Source organism: Equus przewalskii, chromosome 5 (assembly GCF_037783145.1).
Source record: "Equus przewalskii isolate Varuska chromosome 5, EquPr2, whole genome shotgun sequence".
NCBI lineage: Eukaryota > Metazoa > Chordata > Mammalia > Perissodactyla > Equidae > Equus > Equus przewalskii.
In genome coordinates, this window is record NC_091835.1 from 52,481,853 (window position 1) to 52,499,569 (window position 17,717).

A 17,717-nucleotide genomic window follows, 5' to 3' on the forward strand; every position below is an offset into this window, starting at 1 on the left:
GTGGTCTGTGTGTGCCTGATGTAAGCTCTACTACAGAGCCATACCAGATAGTAAATGTCTATGTTATTAATAGTATCAAAGCAATAAATGTGTTCCTGACATAAGCTAAGCCTGGGTATTTACGAGGCACCTGCACAGCCTTTAAGAGTTCGTATTGGCAGAATGCATCAAATTGTTTCTTCTAAAAGCATCCACTAAAAACAATCCTCTTTTTCTTCTTTATTAGGAATTCCAAAAGTTATGATCACCTATAAAATCAAAATCTTGTGGGAGTAAAATTTATATTCTTCCAGAAAGTTCCTCCCAGCATTAAAGATGATGTATACATGGCCCTTCAAGCTGGGGTGGCCCCAGCCATCTATGTTGATTGTTCTAAATAAAATTCTCAATTTGAAGGTAACTTGTTTGGGCAACTTGACGATTATATTTAGCCAGGTTGGAAGTGGGGAGGCAGATAAAATTTCCTTGATCAAGAAAAGAGAAAGTGTGATTTTTTGTTTAGTTGTTTTTTTTTTTTTTTTCTCAAAAAGCAGGCAATCTCAGTGGCTGCACTTTGTCCAAATAACTACAGACATTGCCTGTGCTTTTTGGCCTGAACAGTGCAAAGAATGGCAAGAAATAAACGCTTTCTGTTTTAGTGGAAAGAATCTATTCCCATCATGTTTTCTAGAAATGGGAGGGATAATCTATCGTGGCCGTTCATCTATTTGCATGCCTAGGGAAATTTATTTAAAAATTCTTTTCTCTTGCAAACGTGTTCAGTAGTATTGATTTGGCCACTGCCTCTTACATTCAAGGCATGAAATCAAATGATTACTTAATGCACATAAAGGGAAATGAAAGACAGGAAATGATTCCTGTTAAAATACTAAAAAAGAAAAGCCAAAGGGACCACATTTTAGACCAAGGGAAAGTGAATAAATGATTAAGGATTTTGATGATGCAAAGAACTAGTATGTTCAATCTAGAGGAAAACACTTAAATGACAATTATGAAAGGGAGATGCCATAGGTTTTGCTTATTATTCAATGATTAGATGTAGTTTGACAGACTTAAGAATACCCTCTAGACAAGGGTGCCTTCGAGGGCAGTTCCTCAGGCCCCTTAGGAAGCATCAACAGCCCCTACTTGGTGGAAGCAGATAAAGGGCTGTACTCCCTGCCTTCCTACCCCCACCTATTTCCTTTCTTCTTTCCCCTTCTCTCCCTCTCTTCTTGGTGGCACTCACTTTGCAGGATGAATTGCATTCTTTACACTCTGAGTCTGCCCAGCTATATTTGCTCCAGTTTATTGAGGAGGCTCAGTTTGTTCTGTGTGTAAACAGTGAGCGTCTTATTTCTTCCCGACCAACTCCCTTAAAAACATTTTCAGCCACTTGTACTTAGTAGTACACTCTAATTCCAGCATTTGAAACTTGGTGCTATTCGTTAAAACTTCAGTGTTGATGAATTCAAATATTTTTCCTTTTCTCTCCCTAGCTCAAACTAAGCTCCTATGTGAATGTGTGTGGAGGGGACGGAGGGTGGCTTTAGGGAGAGGTGTTCTGATCTGCCCTAGCAGGCGTCTTCCCTTTCCTCTTCTAGGTGCTGACGCCTCTGGAGTTAGGGCAGCGAGAAAGAAGAGGATGGGACCAATGCCTCCTTACTCAACTAAGCAAGATGACGATTGGATTCTCTCTGTTGTCATTGCCGTTTCTCTGATCTAGAATAACTGGCTTTGTTGCTGTTTGTGTGTCAGGGTGCCAAACACTGATCTGGAGAACACATAGGGTTCCTTCCAGGGCCAGCCTTCCCACTGCAAGATTTCCAGATTTTGGAGGTGGGCTGCAGCCAGACCACTTACCCACTCTTAGCTCCCACACTGGCCATCAGCCCCACAGCCTCTTACTTCATGGAACTTCTCTTCCAGAAAATAGCCTAGCCCCAACCCACTCAACTCTCACATCCTTGTCACCCCAAATGGTGGGAGCACTGCTGTGTCTGTGCAAACTGTTCTACCCACTTCTCTCCCTGCTGACCTTTCTTCAAGGTCTACTCAGCAGGTCCTTGCACTCAGCAGGTTCAATGGCTTTCATATTTCAAAGAAAAGATCCTTAGTTTCTGACTCTGTAGGGTTTGGGGAGGACAGAAGAGTTCAGACACCCCTCCCCCTGACATCCCTTTGGCAAACTTTCTTAGCATTCATCTTGGCATCTCCCATCCTTGTCTTGGGAGGTGCTAATATATGTATATGGAAAGAATAACTTCTCCCCACCAATATTTTTTTAAAGGCAGCATTTTATCTCCCAACCGCCCCCACCTCACCCTGATGCCCATGTTAACTTGGGGGGCCTAGCTTCTGAGGGAAGGTGGTTGGTTATAGGACCTGTTATCAGGACTGGTACCTCTCACTACACCCTGGGGGGCAGGGGCAGAGAGATAGCTGGCCCACCTACTGATGTTACTCTACACATAGAACGTGAGATACCTGGCACCTTTGCTCTCCCAATAGTACGAAAGGAAAAATTCCATTCACATCATGTTATGCATGGACTGATATGGATAAGTCACTGAGGCAGCTCCCTGACCTTTGGTCCACTTGAGAGAGAGTCCTGGCTCCTGCTTCTACCTTGTTGGATGCTCAGTCCTCCTGATTGATCTTTGGCACTGGTCAGGCAGCTTACTGGTCCTCTGCAGTTCCAGAATAGTACCTGGCACAAGGTACAATTCTTTTTGTAATCACAAGATGAAGAGCAAAACCACTCGTAACTCAGGTGCTCTAATAACACAGATTATACAACAAACTGAGGACTTGGTACCAAGCAACAGAATGTCTACTGACAGCTCATTTCCTCCTGTTATTTTCCCAAGGACCTTTCCATGTATCCCAGCTCACCTCTCCCAGCAGCATTCTTCTGTGTACCCATTTTATACTACCCATCAGGACATTCTGGAATTATTCCTTATCCCTCCCCAACCCTGAGGGAAAGAACATATTGGATTCCCCTGGTTTATGGTTATGTCCATGCTTATCTAAAAGACCTATCTTCTTCTCCAAGTGATAGAATCCTTTCAACTTTATCGACTTTGTCAGATTATCCAAATCTCACCACCTTAAGGCAGAAGTCCGCTGGCAAAGCTTTAGCAGCATCACTCTAATTTGCACCAGAGTGAAATGTATGGAACTACCATTACTACAGAAATCAGTGTCTGTGTTAATGCAAAGCCAACCTATGGCAAATTACAGGCAACTGCCCAAGGCCCTGTGTTTTGGGAACCATAGAAAACTGATGGCTGGGTAGCAACTGAAATGATATCTATTGGAGGAAAAGCAACAGCTGAGTATTGGTGTGGGGAAAAACACATCTTGAACACATAACCAATTTGTAATTTCTAACTGTGTCACCAAGGAAAAGGGGTAAGATTGCCCCTTTCCTGAGACACACTCTCCAGGGGGTCACTTTATGAATTCTTTTCCCCGCAATCTTTGTAACACTGCCTGTAGTAGTTTTGTTACTGAGATTCTGCCTGTTTCAAAATGTGGACAGAGGATGGAAAATGGATGAAGAGATGTATTTATATGGAAGTGACTTCAAAACTCCGAAATTATGAAGCTGTTATAAATAAGCTTCTAAGTGGATCTAACTCCAGAATTTTTTTTCAACTTTTTGATTTTACAGGCAAGAAATTTATTTTTCCATGGCCACAGATATATGATAGGAAATGAAAGAAAAACCTCAAAATATGTCTCTCCTTTCTCAAAGATTTATCTTATGAATGAGTTAGGGAGAAGTAGAACTGCCTAAGAGGCCCATTGTGTGGTTCCGCCTTCTTTCTAAACATTGCAAATACATCACGCTCTTCCTCAATTGTATTCTTTTTTTTTTTTTTTTTTTAAAGATTTTACTTTTTCCTTTTTCTCGCCAAAGCCCCCCGGTACATAGTTGTGTATTCTTCGTTGTGGGTTCCTCTAGTTGTGGCATGTGGGACGCTGCCTCAGCGTGGTCTGACGAGCAGTGCCATGTCCGCGCCCAGGATTCGAACCGACGAAACACTGGGCCGCCTGCAGCGGAGCGCGCGAACTTAACCACTCGGCCACGGGGCCAGCCCCCTCAATTGTATTCTTATGCGCAAAACACGCTGAAGATTTGTAGCTTTGATTCCTTAATTTACCTGTCTCCATAACAAATTTAGACTGTTACAAATCCTTGTACTATACAATGATAATCTCTAATTTGGTTTCCTGGTGGCATAAAAGAATTAATCTGTCTTTCCCCAACTGAGTGTGTCAATAACTCCTTGGAAGTAAGTTGCCCTTCCTAAGGATATTTAGAGAGAAAAACAATCTTATTCCCTAGGAATTTAAAGAACAACTTAGGACAAGTCACTTTGCCTTCCTGAATCTTAATGGCATCATTCATATCATGGGGATAATAATAATAACAATGATGCTGTATTATAACCTAAACGAACTGTTATAATAATTGCTATGGAAGACTTCATAAACTATAAAATCTAATAGAGACATTAGTTACCTACAAAAATCCTGCCACAGGGCTCTGTACTTCTCCACATCACCCTATATATAATTGAGAATGATTGTCAACTAGGTGTGTATATCCAAATATGTAATTATCTACACAGATTGTCACAAGTTTATCGGGATCATTTCCAAACACTACCCTTCAAGTAGTGCTGTATTTGAAAGTGCTTGGCACATTTTAACTAAGTTAATGACCCTCCAGCTTCACAGGGTCCTGCAACTCTTGTGCTGCTCAGCCATTGCTAACTGCAAACTTAAAGAACTGAATCTGACACTGCAAGAGCCATATCAAGAATTAACCTGTGTGCTCCAGACACACAACCCTGTGCCTTCTCCAGAGAAGCTGGAAGAGAAAATAACATCAATAAGGGGCTCCGTGGAGCCCTTACAACTCCAGGCACCGTGCTGAAGACTTTCCATCCACTTACCACTTAACCCTCAAGATAACCCTATGAGGGAAGTATTATTTCCCCCATTTCGAAACGAGAAAATTCTGATTTTCTAATAAGAAAAGAGCAGGAACTCATGATCGCTGCCGCTTGGTTCTACCCAGTAGACAGGGTTGTGTCCTTCCAAGAAGATTTAAGGGTGACATCAATCTATTAGTTTATAAGGCCTGAAAATAGAGACTTTGCTGGGGCTTCTGCCTCTTTTCACAGCTACAGTGAGGAAAGAAAGAAGACAAGACATAAAGCAGGCCATTTTTCTGTTCTAGATCAAGTTTTCAAAGGGTTTGCTCAGGAGGTACTTCACAGCCCCAGTTCTAAAGTGAAGGTGGGACAGTCTTGCAGATTTTGTCTGCTTTGCCGCTCCTTCATTCTGAGATGTATCCAAATGGCATCTCCCTCATGAATATGTAAGCTGCACACATTCGCCCGCACATTTGTCCGAGTGCATTAGCAGCTAAGGCTGCATTCTCCGGTGACCTTTTGAAAAATCTGCCTGATGTTAGAGTGAAGGGTTTTTTTCTTTCTGCACATAGCACCCCGATCTTAACAGTCTGTGATGTATTTTTGTTTTTACATTTCCTCCCAGTAAATGAAAAGAATTCCAAGGAGCAAGTGACAGCTGAGGCAAATCTTAACTTGTCTGGAGTGATTTCACTCACTGCACAGGGCAGCTGGCGAACTTGACTTCAGCATTCATGGAGCTAAATCTTGCCCCAGCTGATATGCAATTAAGTGCAGCATCATTCATTCCAGGCTCCCAGTGAGGAGCACACTGAGGACTCATCATATTCTTGTGCCCAACAAAGTAGAATGTATGCCAACAAACAAATGTGATAGAAGATGAAGCCACAGGATCACGGAAATTTAGAATGAATGCTTAGATGAGGTTTATTTGTTCCATCACTCAGCCAGGGGTCCCATTTGTCTAGACATAACAGATCTATTGTGGTGTGACAAATTGCCACAAACTAGCAACTTAAAACAACACTCATTTATTATCTCAGTCCTGTACGTAGGAAGTCTGGTGGTCTTGGCTGGGTCCTCTGCTTAGGGTCCCACAAAGCCAAAGTCAAAGTGTCAGCTGGGCTGAGCTCTTATCTGGATGCTGTGGGGAGGGATCTGCTCCCAAGTGCTTTCAGCTTGTTGGCAGAATACAGCTCCTTGTTACCATAGGACTGAGGCCTCCATCTCCTGGCTGGCTGTCAGCCCAAGGCTGCTCTCAGTTTCTAGACACCACCTGCATTGCTCATCACGTGGTCCCGCCATCTTCAAGCCAATAATAGAACATGAAATCCTTCAAGTGCCTTCAATCTCTCTGACTTTCTCTTCTGCCACTAGCAGTAGAAAACTCACTGCTTTTAAGGGCTCATGTGATTAGATTAGACCTACCTGGGTAATCTCCCTTTTAAAAGGTGAACTAGGCCATATAATACAACACTTTCACAGCTTCCACAGATTCCAGGGCATGGAATCTTGAGGGACCAGTTTTAGAATTCAGCCTACCACACCTAGCAAGTGGGATTAATAAAAATACTGTTAGGCTTGCCATATCTTCAAAAGATAGAGATATTGTAGACACAGGCAGAAGCAGTTTAGAAATAATATTGAGCATCATGTCTAAATGTCTAGACATGGAAGTTTAAAAGGTAGACTGAAATGATATACTGTTAACACATCAAAGATGTATCTTAAAGAAACCAACCAGTGTCTTTTAAAGATAGTAGTAACAATACTTTGGCAGTCAATTTTCTTTAACACATAATTTTAGAAAACATGCCAAAAGATCCAACCTTGCCTTACAAACAATAAGAGGCCATATGTGTCCTGCTGACCCCACGCCTGGTATTGGGCAGCTCCCTGACATTCTCTCCTCCATTCATAGCTAACGTCTTGAAATCAGTTTTGACCCACTTTGCACTCCATCTCCTGACCTGTTCCCCAGTCTCGGAGCCCCTAGCACAGCTCCTGCTCACTGCCTTCTCTCACCCACCAGGCTCCTCTGGGACTGACTGCAGTAGCTCTTCTCTGTCAGGTCTGCACTGCTTCTGGCCACTCTGTGAGCCACATGTTAGGAACTCCCTCTCCACCAAGCTGAAGTTCCGTGTGATTGATCTCTCTCAGCATCACACCACTTACCAAGATGCCAAAGGAATCCGCCCTTTGCTCAAAGAATAACTGGTTCCTTCCTGGCTAAACTTGTGATTCTCTTGAACTCTCTTTATTAGCCGTCTCATTTTTATGCACTTTGTTCTTCCATTTACATGTGACAAAAATACATCACTTATTATTTATTTTACTCAATTGATTATTTAAAATGACTTGTGTCTCCTATGTTTGGATCAACATTATCTCTCTTAGATTATGCAACCTTGCAGGCGGGCAACAAGGTACTAGCAAGTGTTAAGATGCTTCATGAAGTATTTGCCCAGGGATGGTGATGATCACGGTGTTGAGATGCTTAAATCACAAAATCTTCAAGGTTAAGAGGAGCCCAGGTTTATAAATGGTAAATTGCCAGGCACATTGTTGGAAGCTGAGAGGTTAACAGAAGAAAGAATTTTGAGTGCCTTTTTCTGTATGACTGGAACAAAGGTTGGTCCTACCTAGTTTCCTGGTAGGTACGTTGTCTGTTCCCCTAGACTCAAGTCCATCTCAGAGGCCAATGTCAGAAGTTTGGCTTTTTTCTAGTTATTAAACATGTATTTTTTGATTTTGATTTTGATTAATAATTGATATATTCATGCAAGTAAAATAAAGTCTTTTCCCTTAGTCACTGCATTCAATTTAAAAATAAGTGTTGACTATCTGACTCCCTAAGCTGACATGCAAATCTTGTGAAATTCCACACTATTTTTTTTAGTGGGGAACCTTTTTATCAAACCAGAAAACTTTGCTCCAATAATAAGTTTTGGGAATCTAAATGTAAGCATAATTTTATTAATTTTTAAAAATAAAGAATATTCTGTGTATTATTAGCCATAGGCTGAAAAACGTCTTAACATTGTTTAAAATGTTTTGTTTCTTTTCCCCCGTGTCATTAGGTAAGTTATCTTTGATTCCAGAGAACAAAAATGAAACAGTAGGATAGTTGAGAGCTATGATCATTTCCTGATAATATTTCAAAGATCATCACAATCCACTTGGGGAGCAGGCACGTGGAAGCCCTCGGGGGTGGGCATGAAGGGTCTCATTCACCAGCGGTGTCACTACCAGACCTTCGCCCTAGACAGGAATCCCCCCACAGAATCCCTGTCAGGTCTTTTTCCCTCCTCCTGGACCCAAAATAAAGCTTTGTAGCCACAATATTTAGTGACAGATGGCTCATTTCATTGCTATAACGTTACCCTTTGGGTCTCTGAGGGGATGATTCCAGGAATAGAAAGCAAGGCAAATACAGGAGCAGACATCTAACAGAAGCTAACACAAGCACGGTTTCTCCAGTCACTGATGGAATAAAGAAATTCCCTTCTAAATTCTTTACATTTAATAACAGGGAGTTGGCCCCTCTTCTCTCTCCAAATTGCAATCAGTGCACAGAGTGAGGCATGGGTCCAATCCCTCCTCTGACCCTGACCGGCAGGGTGATTTCGAACCTGCCCCTCAATTTCTTCATAAGTAAAATGGGCATCATGACAGTACTTACCTTCTAGGATTCTTGTGGGGTCTAGTTAACATATGAAAAGGCTTTAACTAGGTGCCCAGTCCTAGCTAAGCACTCAGTAAATGGTAACTTTATTATTACTATTTTCTTCCCAGTATATTTGGTTAACTTAGTTTTGTATAAAAGAACAATGCACAGTAGAACATAAAACAAGATACACAACATGGGAAACCTACTAAAGGAAATGGTATTTTGTTAAAATCCCTAATTCAGGTGGGACTTAGACTAAATTAGACAAAAGCCAGCATTTTATTGTGTTATTATAAAGTCAGGGGATTCTCCCACTGAAACCAGGCCTTGAGAGACAGTTATTCTTTTCATAGTTGAGGTCTCTAAAGCTAAGGGGGATTGTGGCTTAGCCACATCTAAGAAGCTCCCTTGATAAAACTTCTCACATTGCTCATTAGAATCGGTTCTAAATTTCAATTTTTGTTTGCTTCCCCTTTTGACAAAATGGATGATTTTTCCCATCACATGCATTTACAAAGCTGTAATTTGTGAAGATCCTGCTTTTTTTTTTCTAACTTGGCATGTCCTAATCTTTTCCCTGGTGGTCTGTATTTGTGCTGCTGTTTTCCAGTTTGTCTTGGCGTCATGCTTCACCTTTTGGCACCTGACTCAACAGTTTCACCACCACGATCTAAACAGCGCCACCCCATCTGAATGGATTTCACAACTGCCCTCCTCTGCTCCACTTCCTCGCCTGGGTCTGCTTTTCCATTACGTTACCCATCCATCTGTTCCTAAAGAATGCCATTAGGCAGTGATGGTGTTTCATATAGGGTTTCAAAATCTTGACCTTCAGTAGGGTTTAGTCACTGCATATCACTGGATTCCTAACTTCCTTGCTTCAAGATTCTTTCCAAACTGAAAGCCACACAAATTTAATCACATTCGCGTTTTCTAAAATATCCTCACAAGCTTTTGCTCTTACTATGATTAATTTAGGCTTAATGCCATTTATAGTAAGTCATTGGGTGCCAGAGTCTTTACATATATTGCTTCTAATTACTATGATAACCCTATGTGTTAATAAGTGCTATGATCCCCATTTTATAGATGTGGAAACCAAGAATCAGAGAATTTAAGTAACTTCTCCAAGAGCCCACGGTAAGTGGCTGCCTTTCCCATTAAGCCAAGATGCCCGAAGGGTCCTTTGAAGGACATAACAGTTGTTCTCAAATGTTAGTATGCATAAAAGTTATCTGACATGCTTATTAAAAGTGTATGCTGTAGAGTCCATCCCCCAAATTCCAGGCTCCGTCCCCTACATTCTGATTCAGTGGGTGGACCAAGGCTCTGCCTTTCAACAAGCTCCCCGGGAGATTCTGACGCAGGCCAGCTGCACAGCACACTCAGCTCAGGAGAGACCAGACTGCTCTGCATTTCCAGATATGCTCCAGCTCCAGATGAAACACTGCATTTTCTGCTTTATTTCTCCTTAAAGCCATAAATTAACCAAGTGCTGAGATTCATTTTTATAACAAAACTTAAGCTGAGTGGGGTGTTCCAGCATTCAGGTTTTGTTGGGAGACAGAATTCTAGCCTGGGGATCAAGAGAACTGGTTTCTCTGTCTCCTTTACTGACGTCTTGTATGTCATTCAATAAAATTACCTAACCTCATTGCGTTTCCTTCTTCCCTGTAAATGGAATGTGAAAATTCATGTCCACTACTCACCATAGAAGACCTCTAAAGAGGAAAACTGACCAAGGGAGAAGTATGAAAAGTTCCATGCAAATAATGTGTGAGTCCTCGAGACTAATTACTCTCTTATACAAGCGGGGCATGTTGATTTTATCATGGTTGTCATTTGCTTTATGAAACAGGGAGAACACATGTGGTTGGCATTTGTGAGACTGGAGTGCAGTGCCTTGCATTGCACAAAAAACACAGGTTTTGTGTTCTTGGAAAAGCATTTTAATACGCACCTCGTTTTCTTCATGTGTGAAATGGGAATGATAATATTATCAGTCTCATGGGGTGCTGAGTTCTGTCTCTTTGTGCTTCATGTAAATGAGATTTGACAAATTTCTCAGCCCAAATATTTTCATTCTTAATAGCCTGGCTTCCAACTATTAAAAATATCAGCATATTCATCCTTAAGCCCCTGCTATATGCTGTGAGATTCTAGGTTCTAAACAAATATGACGCTGCCTCTGCTCTTAGGAAAGTTACTCTCAGGTACATGAGACACTCCTATGTGATCCCAAAAGGAACTGACTTGGGGGAATTTTCACCATGTATAGTTAGGGGGAAAAGCCAGATACAGAAAAGTGTATATAACATGACCCCAGCTTTTAAAAACAATTTTTAAAACAATAACTGATTCCTCCATATTATTGCATGCATACATTATACATACACATATAAAATATATGCATATGTTTACATAATAAATAATTTACTAGATATACATATAATTAATATAAGTTGTTTTGGAGAGAGAATAAAGAAAATAAAGGATAAAGAAAAGAAGGAAGACAAGGAAAAGACATAAGTAAATCATAAGACAGTTTAAAAAAATACAAGAATGTCCATGATAAAAAGAGTATATGTGATATAACTGCATTTAAATAAATGTGCATCTAAATATGTATGTACATGTGTATGTGAGTGTGTATGAAATGTATGAAAACGTAGTCAAAATATTAACAGCAGCTATCTCACGGTAGTGGATTTAAGTGATCTTAACTCTTTTTCTGTATTGCTAGACTATTTTTTTTATTTTTTGAGGAAGATTAGCCCTGAGGTAACATCTGCCACTAATCCTCCTCTTTTTGCTGAGGAAGATTGGCCCTGAGCTAACATTCGTGCCCATCTTCCTCCATTTTTTATTTGGGACCCCTGCCACAGCATGGCTTGATAAGCAGCGCATAAGTCCACACCTGGGATCAGAACCTGGGAACCCTGGGGTGCTGAAGCGCAGCACACGAACTTAACCACTGCGCCACCAGGCTAGCCCCAAGACTACTTTTTATAATGACAAATGTTATTTAAAATAACTGAAAACATTTTAGGGAAGAGAGACTGTGTCAAAATATTTGTTATTGTACATGATGTATTGTTTTATTTTGTCTTTTTCAAATTTTCTTTAAAAGGTATAAATTACTTCAAAATGAGAAAAATGATAAAGAGATATTCTCAATGATGATAAAATGCAGCAGAATAAAGGTATTCCCAATAGGAGGCCAGAGCTGCTTCAGTTACCCAAACAAAGCAGAGTGCACAATGAGCTTGTTTTGCCAGAAGAAACTCAGTTACTGAACTCTTCTTTCTCTCTTTCCTATATATATATATACATATTTTATTGTGGTAACTTTGGTTTATAACATTATACAAATTTCAGGTGTACATTATTATATTTCAATTTCTGTGTGGATTACATCATGTTCACCACCCAAAGATTAATTACAACCCATCACCACACACATGCGCCTAATCACCCCTTTCGCCCTTCTCCCTCCCCACGTCCCCTCTGGTAACCACCAATCTAATCTCTAACTCTATGTGATTGTTTCTTGCTGTTTTTATCTTCTATTTATGAGTGAGATCATATGGTATTTGACTTTTCTCTCGGACTTATTTCACTTAGCATATGCCCTCAAGGTCCATCCATGTTGTTACAAATGGCAAGGTTTCATCGTTTTTTATGGCTGAGTAGTATTCCGTTGTGTATATATACCATATTTTCTTTATCCATTTGTCCCTTGATGGGCACCTAGGTTGCTTCCAAGTCTTGGCTATTGTGAGTAATGCTGTGATGAACATAGGGGTGCATGTATCTTTATGCATTCATGTTCTTTGGATAAGTACCCAGCAGTAGAATAGCTGAATTGTATGGTAGTTCTACTCAAGTTTTTGAGGAATCTCCATACTGTTTTCCATAATAGCTGCACCGGGTTGCACTGCCACCAGCAGTGTATGAGGGTTCCCTTCTCTCACATCCTCTCCAACACTTATTGTTTCCTGTCTTGTTAATTATAACTATTCTGATGGGAGTGAGGTGATATCTCATTACAGTTTTGATTTGCATTTCCCTGATAGTTAACGATGTTGAACATCTTTTCATGTGCCTGTTGGCCACGCGTATATCTTCTTTGGAGAAATGTCTGTTCAGACCTTTTGTCCATTTTTTAATTGGGTTGTTAGTCTTTTGTTGCTGAGATGTATGAGTTTTTTTATATTTTGGATATTAACCCCTTATCAAATATATGGTTTGTAAATATCTTCTCCCAATCATTAGGATGTCTTTTCATTTTGTTGATAGTTTCCTTTGCTGTGCAGAAGCTTTTTAGTTTGGTATAGTCCCATTTTTTATTTTTTCTTTTGTTTCCCTTGCCCAGCCAGATACAGTACTTGAAAATATGTTGCTAAGACCAATGTTGAAGACTGTACTGCCTTTGTTTTCTCCTAGAAGTTTCAGGGTTTCGGGTCTTACATTCAAGTCTTTAATTCATTTTGAGTTAATTTTTGTGTATGGTGTAAGATAATGGTCTACTTTCATTCTTTTGCATGTGGCAATCCCAACACCATTTCTTGAAGAGACTTTCCTTTCTCTATTGTATGTCCCTTGTTGAAAATTAGCTGTCCATAGACGTGTGGGTTTATTTCTGGGCTCTCGATTCTGTCCAGAGATCTGTGTGTCTGTGCTTATGCCAGTAACATGCTGTTTTGGTTACTATAGCTTTGTAGTATATTTTTAAATCAGGAAGTGTAATACCTCCAGCTTTGTTCTTTTTTCTCAGGATTCCTTTGGCTATTTGGGGTCTTTTGTTGTTCCATAGAAATTTTAGGATTCTTTGTTCTATTTCTGTGAAAAATGCTGTTGGAACTTTCATAAAGATTGTATTGGATCTGTAGATTGCTTTAGGAAGTAAGGACATTTTAACTATATTACTTCTTCCAATCCAAGAGCATGGAATATCTTTCCATTTCTTTGTGTCTTCTTCGATTTCTTTCAACAATGTTTTATAGTTTTCAGTGTACAGATCTTTCACCTCTTTGGTTAAGTTTATTCCTAGGCATTTTATTCTTTTTGTTGCAATTGTAAATGGGATTGTAATCTTAATTTCTCTTCCTGCTACTTCACTGTTAGTGTATAGAAATGCAGCTGGTTTTTCTATGTTGAGTTTGTGTCCTGCAACTTTACCATACTCATTTGTTATTTCTAAAAGTTTTTCGGTGGATTCTTTAGGGTTTTCTATATATAAAATCACGTCATCTGCAAATAGTGACAGTTTCACTTCTTCCTTTCCAATTTGGATCCCTTTTATTTGTTTTTCTTGCCTGCTTGCTCTAGCTAGGATTTCCAATACTATGTTAAATACGAGTGGTGGAAGTGAGCATCATTGTCTGGTTCCGGTTCTTAGAGGGACAGCTTTCAGTTTTTCTCCATGGAGAACAACATTAGCTGTGGGTTTGTCATATATCACCTTTATTATGTTGAGGTACTTTCCTTATAGACTCATTTTATTCAGGGTTTTTATCATAAATGGATGCTGTGTCTTATCAAATGCTGTCTCTGCATCTATTGAGATGATCATGTGATATTTATTCTTCATTCTTCTAGTGTGGTGTATCATGTTGATTGATTTGTGCATGTGGAACCATCTCTGCATCATTGGAATAAATCCCACTTGATGATGATATATGATATTTTTAATGTATTTTTGTATTTGATTTGCTAGTATTTTGTTGAGGATTTTTGCATCAATGTTCATCAGTGATATTGGCCCGAAATTTTCTTTTTTTGCATTGTCCTTGTCTGGTTTTGGTATCACAGTAATGGTGGATTCGTACAATGAGTTAGGAAGCTTCCCCGCCTCTTCAACTTTTTTGGAAGAGTTTGTGAAGGATAGGTATTAAGTCGTTTTTGAATGTTTGGTGGAATTCAGCAGGGAAGCCATCTGGTCCTGGATTTTTATTTTTTGGGAGGTTTTTGATTACTGTTTCAATCTCCTTACTGGTGATTGGTCTATTCAAGCTCTCTTTCTTCTTGAGTCAGTTTTGGAAAGTTGTATGATCCTAAGAATTTATCCATTTCTTTTAGATTATCCAATTTGTCGTCATATAGCCTTTCATAGTATTCTCTTATAATCTTTTGTATTTCTGAGGTGTCCATTGTAATTTCTCCTCTTTTCTTTCTGATTTTGTTTATTTGAGACTTCTATCCTTTTTTCCTACTGAGTCTAGCTAAAGGTTTGTCAATTTTGTTTATCTTTTCAAAGAACCAGCTCTTAGTTTCATTGATTTTTTTCAATTGTTTTTTTAGCCTCTATTTCATTTATTTCTGCTGTGATTTTTATTATTTCCTTCCTTCTGCTGATTTGGGGCTTTGTTTGTTGTTCTTTTTCCAGTTATTTTAGATACACTGTTAGATTGTTTATTTGAGAATTTTTTTTTATTTTTTGAGACCAGCCTGTATTTCTATAGACGTCCCTCTTAAAACTGCTATTGCTGTATCCCACACATTTTGGCATGTCATATTTTCATTTTCATTTGTCCCCAGGTATTTTTTTATTTCTCCTGTGATCTCTTCATTGATCCAATCATTGTTCAGTAGCATTTTGTTTGATCTCCACATATTTGTGGCTTCCTATTTTCTTCCTTTATTTGATTTCTAGTTTGATACTGCTATGGTCAGAAAAGATGCTTGGTATTATTTCAGTCTTCTTAAATTTATTAAGACTAGTTTTGTGACCTAATATGTGATCTATTCTGGAGAATGTTCCATGTGCATTTGAAAATAATGTGTGTTCTGCAGTTTTTGGATGGAATGTTCTGTATATATCTACTAAGTCCATCTGGTTTAATGTGTCATTTAAGGCCAGTGCTTCCTTATTAATCTTCTGTTTGGATTATCTATCTGTAGGTGTAAGTGGAGTGTTAAAGTCCCTTACTGTTATTGTGTTACTGTCTACTTCTCCTTTTATGTCTGTTAATAATTGTTTTATATATTTAGGTGTTCCTATGTTGTACATAGATATTTACAAGTATTATATCCTCTTGTCGGATTGTTCCCTTAATCATTATGTAGTGCCCGTCTTTGTCTCTTGTTATAGTTTTTGTTTTAAAGTCTATTTTGTCTGATATAAGTTGCCTCCCCAGCTTTCTTTTCATTTCCATTTTCATGGAATACATTTTTCATCCTTCACTCAGTTTTTGAGTGTCTGATGTGTGTCTCTTGTATGCAGCATATATATGGGTCTTGTTTTTTTTATCCAAGCAGCCACCCTACGCTGTTTGACTACAGTATTTAGTCCATTGACATTTAAAGTAGCTATTGATAAGAATGTACTTATTGGCATTTTGTTGCTTTCTTTTTCCTGGATGTTTTAGTAGTACTTTTCTGTTCCTATCTTCCTCTCTTGCTCTCTTCCCTTATGGTTTGATGGCTTTCTTTAGTATTCTGTTTGTATTGCTTTCTTTTAATTTTTTGTGTATGTATTATAGATTTCTGGTTTGTCATTACCATGAGGTTCATATATGATAACCTACATGCATAGCAATCTATCTTAAGTTGATGGTCTCTTTAGTTTGACCTCTTGCTAAAAGCCCTACTCTTTTACTCCCCTCCTCCAACATTTTATGTTTTTGATATCACATCTAACCTCTTTTTTGTACATGTGTATCTATTACCCACTTATCATGGAAATAGATAATTTTAGTACTTTTGTCTTTCGATCTTCACATTATCTTCATAGGTGGTTGATCTGCTACCTTTATTGTATTTTTGTCTTTACCAGTGATTTTATTGCTGTGTTTTTTTAAATAATTTTCTTATTCCTATTTGTGGTCTTCTCTTTCCCACTTAAATAAGTCCCTTTAGCATTTCTTTTAAGATTGGTTTCTTGGTGATAAACTCTTTTAGTTTTTCTTGTCTGGAAAACTTTTTATCTCTACTTCCATTCTGAATGAAAACCTTGCTGGGTAGAGTATTCTTGGCTGTAGGTTTTTTCCTTTCAGCCCTTTAAATATATCGTGCCACTCCCTTCTAGCCTAGAAGATTTCTGCTGAGAAGACAGCTGATAGCCTCATTGGGTTTTCTTTGTATGTAACTTGTTGCCTTTCTCTTATGGCTTTTAGGATTCTCTCTTTATCTTTAATTCTTGACATTTTAATCATAATGTGTCTTGTTGTGGGCCTCTTTAGGTTTACCTTGTTTGGTGCTCTCTGTGCCTCCTATACCTGGATGTCTCTTTCCTTCCTTAGGTTAGGAAAGTTTTCAGCTATTATGTCTTCAAATAGATTCCTTGCCCCTTTGTCTCTCTCTTCTCCTTCTGGGACACCTATAATATGGACGTTAGTGAAGTTGATCTTGTCCCAGAGGTCCCTCAGACTGTCCCCATTCTTTTTAATTCTTTTTCTTTTATCTGTTCAGCTTGGGTGATTTCCTCTAGTCTTTTGTCCAGCTCGCTGATCCATTCTTCTGTATCATCTACTTTGCTATTGAGCCCCTCTAGTGAATTTTTCATTTCCAGTATGGCATTCTTCATTTCTGATTGATTCTTTTTTATGTTTTCCAGTTCTTTACTGAAGTTCTCACTGAGTTCATCCATTCTTCTCCCAAGATCAGTGAGGATCCTTATGCCTTTTTGTTTGAACTCTTAGTCAGGTAGATTGTTTATTTCTGTTTCATTTAGTTCTTTTTCCGAGGTTTTGTCTTGTTCCCTTACTTGGAACATATTCTTTTGCCTCCTCATTTTGCCTCTTTCTCTGTCTAATACATTTTATTCATGTATTAGGTAGGTCAACTACATCTCCTGGTCTTAGAGAGGTGGCTTTATGTAAGAGATGCCTTACGAGGCCCAGCAGTGTACTTCCCTCTCATCATCAGTTCCAAATGTTCCAGAAATGTTTCTTTTCTTTCTGTAGATGTTTTCAATTATGTAAATCTTGGATTTGTTGAAAGAATCTAGTTTTTTAAAAATTTTACAGTATGGTTTTACTTATGTTTTTCCAACTCATTATTTTCTACAACTCAACATAACCAAAACTGAACTCATTATCTTCCTTCCTGCCTCAACTTACTTCTCTTCTTATCTTCTTTTTCAATAGAAATGTCACCACCATCCTCAAGTCACC

The 17,717-nt window shown here is 39.0% G+C and overlaps 1 protein-coding gene across 19 annotated transcripts in view; it reads right to left on the minus strand.

The window, feature by feature from the left end:
- The window catches only part of LMNTD1 (lamin tail domain containing 1), a 369,630-nt gene that overhangs the window by 263,540 nt on the left and 88,373 nt on the right, over positions 1–17,717 (minus strand). For 10 of the 19 annotated variants that reach the window (XR_011540022.1, XM_070619342.1, XM_070619347.1 and 7 more), the window contains one exon: positions 2,567–2,689. The exons of 8 other annotated variants lie outside the window; for them this stretch is intronic. Coding sequence is in view for 9 of the 11 variants with exons in the window: in XM_070619342.1 (XP_070475443.1) it covers positions 2,567–2,689 (123 nt within the window). In the remaining 2 variants the exon portion in view is untranslated. Of the gene's footprint in view, positions 1–2,566; positions 2,693–17,717 lie in introns of those variants that run through there. One more of the 19 variants, XM_070619353.1, reaches the window with a different exon arrangement.